The following is a 7,254-nucleotide window of genomic DNA, read 5'->3' as shown; positions in this document are numbered from 1 at the left end:
ACATAGAGATGGCGATGGAACTGATATGCATTAACTCTGCCAGCCTGATGACCCACTGGCTTGGGGAAACCTTAACTTTGACCTAGAAAGTTGGTCTCGTCATTACAATACAAGTGAGTTGTTATGATACAGATGTTTCTGTCCAAGTTCACCTTCGAGCTATGTGGCTGTTTGGTGATGGAGATACAGGCAGGAAAATGTAGAGAGTAAGACAGAACAGCAGAATCCTTCCTTTTATACACACCTGCTAATAAAGAAAGCTCCACAATTCAAAATTATGTCTGTGAATTAAAAATGAAAACTAGGATTACTATCCTCCAGAGTTAATTTGTAAATAATAGATATTTGCAGAGTGAGCAATTATAATCTTTTCAGGGTGGACTCGAGTGCGTAGGACCTATCAGGATCAGGTTATCTGCCGAGGCCTAAAATTCAGATAAGGCAATTTACCATGGTGTGGTGTACAGATACGGAATTGCTCAAGTCACAGAGCATATTTCTGTCAAGTGTTTCCCACACCTATAGCAAGATATAAAAGTTAGAGGTGTCTGCAATTTTTTTCCATTTCATCCTCAACTTCTTGTTCTTATCTGAAAGAAAAATGAACACAGTTGTGAGTATATTTGTCTTTTATTGCAGTAGTAATTATTTTTAAAAATGCTATTTTTGTAAAATTGTGAATTCTTTTAGCTAGAAGCAAGAGTGTTTAGCGTAGTTAGCACTGTTTTGTGAATAATGATGTTTCACTAGGGTAGTACAATAGAATAATTATGTTTCATTAGGTGCTCCTACATTCTTTGTGCTGCAGTAGTCCTCTTGGAGTCTCTGGGAATCATGCATTGGCAAGGAATATAGGGTTAAGCCCAAACTTAATCATGTTTTCATTTCAAATTTTTGATATCGTTTTTCAGAAGAATCAAGAATATTTTGGCAGCAACCAATATGATTTTTGAATAGCAGGACAAATGTAACATCTCAAAAGGAAGAGTATTACCTGATATTTTCTGAGTGAAATTATTAACATAATTGAAATTACAAAATTTTTACACAGGTACAAGTGTTTCAATGCCAGGCATAGAATGCCGACACAGACATGAATAGGAAATAGTTGGTGAACTTCTTTTTTTTTTTAAATTCGGATTTTGGACTGGACTTTGTAATATCTTACCTTGAAAAGTAGGCCCCAAACAAATATGGGACTCTAGGAAATGCCATACCAGATCTGATCTGTGGTGATTACTTGTACCATGTGTCAGAGAGTTACTGGCACCAGATTCATAAAAGCAATGTAAAAGAAACTGTTCAGTGGACAATCAATCACCAGATATAAACATCTCAAATTTTGTGGGAGATCAAGAGCTGGATATGCTTCTAGTTCCAATGAAAAGGAGAAGTGATTTTTAGTCTGACCATCTAAAATTTTTGTTTATGCATATTTCATATCAATAAGATTTTGGAGGAAGAAAATACTTGTTAAATACCTCCTTCACTTCACCAGAAGCATGAGAACTGACTTGGAGCACCAATGGTTTCTCCAACAAAAATAGGGAAGTTGGTTTGGGATCCAAATAGTAGTAGTAACAGTAGGCATCCTTCAGTCTGCATAGACTATGGATCGCACCCTTTATAGTTTCAATTGAGGACTTCATTTACAGTGTCTACTGTGACTATGAAGACCCACACGAGAGTGACAGTCCTTGCTGCATCTCTTGCAGATGTGGTGGGTGTCTGGCAAGTCCTTAGTGTGCTTTCTGTGCGCTCACTTCTCCTCTGCTAGCTGTCTGATCCTCATCTCACCCTTCTGAAGGCCCTTGTGTAACCCCTGCCTCCATCTGCTGCGGTTGTCTGCTAGTTCTTCCCAGTTGACCAGCTCAATGTCTACCTCTCTGAGGTCTCTCGTGCAGACATCTTTGTACTGCAACTAGGGGCGTCCTAATATTTCCATGGAAAAAAACACACAAATAAAAAAAATTGGAAAGATGATAGCTAGCTTTAGCTTTATATTTGGTAATAGCATAGAGAAGTAAACAAATTCATAAGTAGGAATTTTTTAAAAATTCCTTCTCCTTTTCCCTTTAAGATTAAGTGGTCTGTATAAAGTTTCACAGGGGTACAAGAAAAATGAAACTTAACATGAAGAAACTTACATGTGGGAAATATAATCATTTTCAGATAATCATCATGCAAATCAATCAAGAGATGAATCTGCAAGCCTTGAGAATGAAACAACTTCCCTGGAGTCCTTAATTCTGCAGGCTCTGAATTTTGGCCTGAATTCTGTCCAAGTGTCATGATGGGTTTTAGTGTTCCTATTGTACATGAATGCTGTTATTTCTTTTGCAGGCTACAGTAATTGCTGTGCTGGGAGTCTTCTGGGCTCAAGCTTCTTCATATGAAGTAAGTAGACTGCCAAGGGTTTCTGCTGCCTAGTATTCATATGCAGTGCCTAGAGAAGTATATGCAGTCCCTAGAGAAGTGGTATTACCAGGAAGAATAGAACCAAAGAAATTAATAAGATACTTATGGCTGAGCACAAAGGAAAATGCATTCTACACCAAGCCAGAAAATGCTGCAGTTATTGCTCAGGAAGAATGCCCTCTAACGCTTACTGGAGTAAGGACTGTTAGATAGGGCCCCCAAGAAGGAGAAGATCTGTGACATCACCTCCTTTCATCCCACTAAATCAGTTCAGGATTATGCCCCACATAGTTATCTACAAGTCCACCCCTCCCTCAGCAAGCATAATTCACAATCCAATAGATATTTTTATGAAGAAATATTTGCTGCTATACATCTTAACTAATTATGTTCACCTTATAAACCATTGATGCTGGTTAGCACACCAAAAGAGCTCTTGGCTTTCTTAACATTTCACCAGCAGGCCTTGTTCTTATTTACAGTAAGGCCTCTGTTAGCCATTTTGGTAGGATAAAGAGGCCTTGTACATTCAAAGTGAATTTAAAGGACCATTATGTAAATAAAAATCAGACTAATTTTAGTTCTTTAACTTCATTAGCCTTTGAATCGTAACAGGTAAAACACTGTCTTTTAGGTTGCCTTCTCAGATGAGTGAAAAAGGTGACTATCATCACATATTTTGTGTTTTATGCTCAGATCTATAGCCTCCCTGGACCTGACAATGATTACGTCCAACAAACTGTGACTATTAGCAATGAACGTCATATTGCTGACATCCACGTCCATGCTGGGATGTGCTCTTCTGATACCATTTTTGACTTTGAACATGTAAGTGAAAACGAGAACCTGTCTTGGTTCAAAATCATCTACATATTTTTTTTCTTTTTAAATACAGTAAACTAGCTTAATTCATCTTCCTCCTCCTCATGAATAATCCTTAAAGTGTGTCTGTCTTAGACATCTGTCTCTTTGGTTTGTTGATATGTCTAAGCAATGCAGCAGAAATCTGTACTGAAGCCAGGAAAAGATAAATACTGCCCTTAGAACTGCACATAGCCATAGACATGGAGTTGTAAATTCTGTTCCTAGTTACAGTGGTGTAAATGCAAAATAACTACACTGAAGTCCATGAAGTCACTCTGCATTTACACTATTGCAGATAGCAGCTGAAACTGGCCCACTGTAGAAAAAGAATTAGCAATTAGTTGGCTGTAACTATTTTCAAATTATAAAACCTGCTCTTGTGCATCACAGGGATACATTGCAACCAGGCTGTTTTCCCGGAGGGCCTGCTTTGTATTAAAAATGGAGAAAGGCTATATTCCAGAGCTGCGAGAAATTGGACGTCTTGCTTATGAGAAACAGGTAATTGCCTGGAGTATTATGTACTGTATACAAGTACAAATTAAGGCTGTGGCCACACTTGGCCAAAACTTTGAAATGGCCATGCAAATCCATCCACACCACATGGATTCACTCACTAAAGATAATTCTGCTTGCCAAAGTGAACACTTGGCCATCAGTTTACTAGCGCCAGTCCATGACTCTCCTATCCTGGCAAAACTTTCACTGAAATTAATAGCGCTTTGGCTTGAGGGGAGATTTCAGAATTCATCCATTCATGTAACACATGAACAACAACATGTGCATAGAAAAATCATCTCTACAGATTGGGAAGATGAACATGGAAGTCAAAAACAACAAGAAGTCCTGTGGCATCTAATAGACCAACAGATATTTTGGAGCATAAGCTTTCATGGGCAAAGACCCACTTTGTCAGATGCATGTGGCGTGGGGGTCCAGAGGAAGGTTTAAAGAGGGAGTCTCAGTCAAGGAGAGGGCCAGAGTTGACAAGGTCTGTTCAGTCATGAAGGATGTGGCCCATTATCAGCAGTTAATGTGGAGTTGTGAACATCAAGAGAGGAGAAATCAAGTCAGTTTAGTCAGGGAGGATGTGGCCCATTACCAGTAGCTAATGTGGAGTTGTGACCATCAAGAGCAGAGAAACTGCTTTTGTAACTGGCTAGCCACTCCCAGTCTCTGTTCAATCCTTGGTTGATGGTGTCAAATTTGCAAATGAATTGCAGCTCTGAAATTTTCTTTGCATTTTATTTTTGAAATTTTTTTTGTAGGACTGCTACTTTTAAATCTGTTACTGAGTGTCCAGGGAGATTGAAGTGTTCTCCTACAGGTTTTTGTATGTTACTGTTCCTGATGTCTGATTTATTTCCATTTATTCTTTTACATAAAGACTGTCCAGTCTGACCAATGTAAATTGCAGTGGGACATTGCTGGTACATGATGGCATATATTATATTAGTAGATGTGCAGGTGAAAGAGCGCCTGACGGTGTGGTTGATGTGGCTAGGTCCTGTGATGATATCGCTGGTATAGATATGTGAGCAGAGCTGGCATCGAGGTTTGTTGCAGGGACTGGTTCCAGGTTTAGAGTTACCTTGGTGTGGTCTATAGTTGCTGGTGACAATTTGTTTAAGGTTGGCTGGCTGGCTGTAGGCAAGGACAGGTCTGCCTCCCAAAGTAAAAGGTGCCAAAGATAAAACCATACAGCTGTTTTATAGTAGTATTAACAACCATTTTAAATATTTTATTAATGTAATTCATCTTTGCTATGTGCATAGAATTACTCTTTCGTGAACTTTGATTGTGTTTATTTCCTTCCTCCTCTGTTCTCTTTAGATGATGCTTTGTAGGTGGCTAGAGAAAATTTGTTATAGGTGAGAGTTTCTCACAAGGATGTTACAGATGACGAAGGACTAAAAATGTATTGCTAACCATATTTTAAAACTTTCTCCTTTTAGATGATGAACAAGATGTTTTCCCCCAGAATCGTGTGGGTGGAATATGAACCCAAGGACTCTATAATTGCTGAAATCAAGGAGTGGCTTATCTTTGGTAGACCCATTGAGAAACTCTGCAAAGGTGTGCCTGTCTTCAGGGTTCGCCGGGTTGAAGGTCAGTAATAAGAATTAAATCAAATTCTTTAGAAGGAGCTGAGCCTTAAAGGAGCTTTTTTCCCTAGTTCTATCTATGGTTCTCAGATGAACCAGAACACTTGAGCACCACAAAATCTTTAATATATATTTCCTTGGGTGGCAGGAAGATGTCATTATCCCCCATTTTATCAATGGGTAACCAAGGCAGAGAGAGGCTAAGGGCATAATGCTCAAAAGGAGTCATGGTCTTTCCTTTTGAGCATTCTATCCTATGTGACTTGCCCTGGATCACACAGGGCCTCTCTGGTGATGCAGGGAATTAAACAAGGTCTCCCATGTCCAGAGGTGAACAGTGCAAGAATTGCAGGGGGTGCAACAGCCAAAGATCCCTTACCCTGCCCCCTCCCATTCCTGCTCTGCCCATGACCCACCCCTTCCCTGCCCCTGCTCTGCCTTCACCCCCCATATCCAATGGGTGTCGGAGCAGTCTCTTCCTTCCCCTGGAGCAGCATGGCCTAGGAGTAAAACTTTTAAGATTCACTACTGCCAGGCAGGGTTAGGACTGCACCCCCCCACACCCTGTACTCACTGGAAATGTCATAGCATTTACGATGGGTACAGAGGGGCAGTGTGGAGGGTGCATGTTCCCCCTGAGCACCCCCACATGCTGTTTATATCCATGCCCATGACTAATATGCAAATCACTGTACTGTCCTCCTTCTCCCTAAAATGAGAGCTTGGGCTCATCTGCCTTAAAGCAACTCTGCTCTTGACAATTTAGTAATTGACGGACGTGCTGAAGCGGTGGGGTCAGGATCTGTCTTGCAAAACACACCAAGTTAGCACCATCTGACACCCCTATTGCTGCTCCCCGATTACACCTGCTGCTAGCAAGAGTCCCTTGTTCTCTAGTGCTCCCCAAGCTGTTTTAATGGCTATAGTGGGTCTAGTGGCTTGACACATGAATGGCTCAGGCTATGGTAATGTGGCACTTTGGGATATGCTAACGAGGTGCCGCCATGAATATGCAGTACCTCATTAGCATAATGGCAGCCGTGCATGCTTCGAAAACTGCCGGTTTCAAAACACAGACGCCCATGTAGCAGGAGGGCCTTTCGAAATGATCCCCTGGTTTCAAGAGCCCTTATTCCCACCTTGTTTTGGGAAGAAGGGGCTTTTGAAATCAGGGATCCGTTTTGAAAGGCCCCCCGGCTACATGAGTGGCTGCATTTCAAAACCAGCAGTTTCAAAGGGAGCATGGCGGCCATTATGTTAATGAGGCACTGCATATTCATGGAGCGTCATTAGCATATCCTGAAGTGCCACATTACCATAGCCCCTCCAAAAGCGGGGGCTAGCGTGGCCACAGCCTAAGAGTCTGATGCAACTCCCACACAAATGAAAAGGAGCCTCAAATGTATGTTGGACTGTGCCCTAGAAAAGAGTCAATTCCTATGCTTGTACCTTTTTTGCTTGATTTTGGAGAATTGTCACTGAAAATATGCTTGTGTCCTTGTTTCCTGTGTAGGTCCCATAAAAGCAGGTGGCTGTGCTAAAGCAGGAATCCTAGGCATCTTGGGCATTTCAATCTGTGGAAAAATTGATATTTAAACATGACCCCGGCAGTGCCATTACTTGAAATGGGCTTATTATTTTCCAGGTGTTTTCATTCATTGTAAGCCATGAGCAGCGTTATTAAACTGGGACAGATCTCATTGTTCCACGTAATCAGCCTCTCACAATCTCTCTGCAAACTATGATCTACTAATGAAAGAATGATTCATTCCAACTGCCTAGCTTTTCTTTTACAAATCAAGCAGACATAGATCATAGAATATTAGAACTGGAAGGAACCCCGAGATGTCACTGAGTTCAGTCTCCT

At 40.9% G+C, this 7,254-nt stretch overlaps 1 protein-coding gene across 1 annotated transcript; it reads left to right on the top strand.

Moving 5' to 3' along the window:
- The first annotated feature begins 601 nt into the window (after positions 1 to 601).
- Positions 602 to 6,983, top strand: GKN2 (gastrokine 2). The gene is made up of 6 exons (XM_074981916.1): positions 602 to 613; positions 2,344 to 2,397; positions 3,115 to 3,246; positions 3,673 to 3,783; positions 5,238 to 5,391; positions 6,901 to 6,983. Exons 1-6 carry the CDS (start codon positions 602 to 604, stop codon positions 6,981 to 6,983), a joined length of 546 nt encoding a protein of 181 aa, XP_074838017.1.
- The last annotated feature ends 271 nt before the right edge of the window (positions 6,984 to 7,254 follow it).

The sequence above is a fragment of the Carettochelys insculpta genome, chromosome 31 (genome assembly GCF_033958435.1).
Source record: "Carettochelys insculpta isolate YL-2023 chromosome 31, ASM3395843v1, whole genome shotgun sequence".
Lineage (NCBI taxonomy): Eukaryota > Metazoa > Chordata > Testudines > Carettochelyidae > Carettochelys > Carettochelys insculpta.
Note: the sequence above shows the minus strand (reverse complement) of the source record. Positions and strands in the feature narration are given on the sequence as shown.

Bases quoted from the DNA above. Each gene is read 5' to 3' on its own strand.
- GKN2 (XM_074981916.1), top strand. The intron at 2,398-3,114 runs GTAAGTAGACTG...TTTTATGCTCAG, and splicing joins CTCAAGCTTCTTCATATGAA to ATCTATAGCCTCCCTGGACC. The intron at 3,784-5,237 runs GTAATTGCCTGG...TTCTCCTTTTAG, and splicing joins GTCTTGCTTATGAGAAACAG to ATGATGAACAAGATGTTTTC.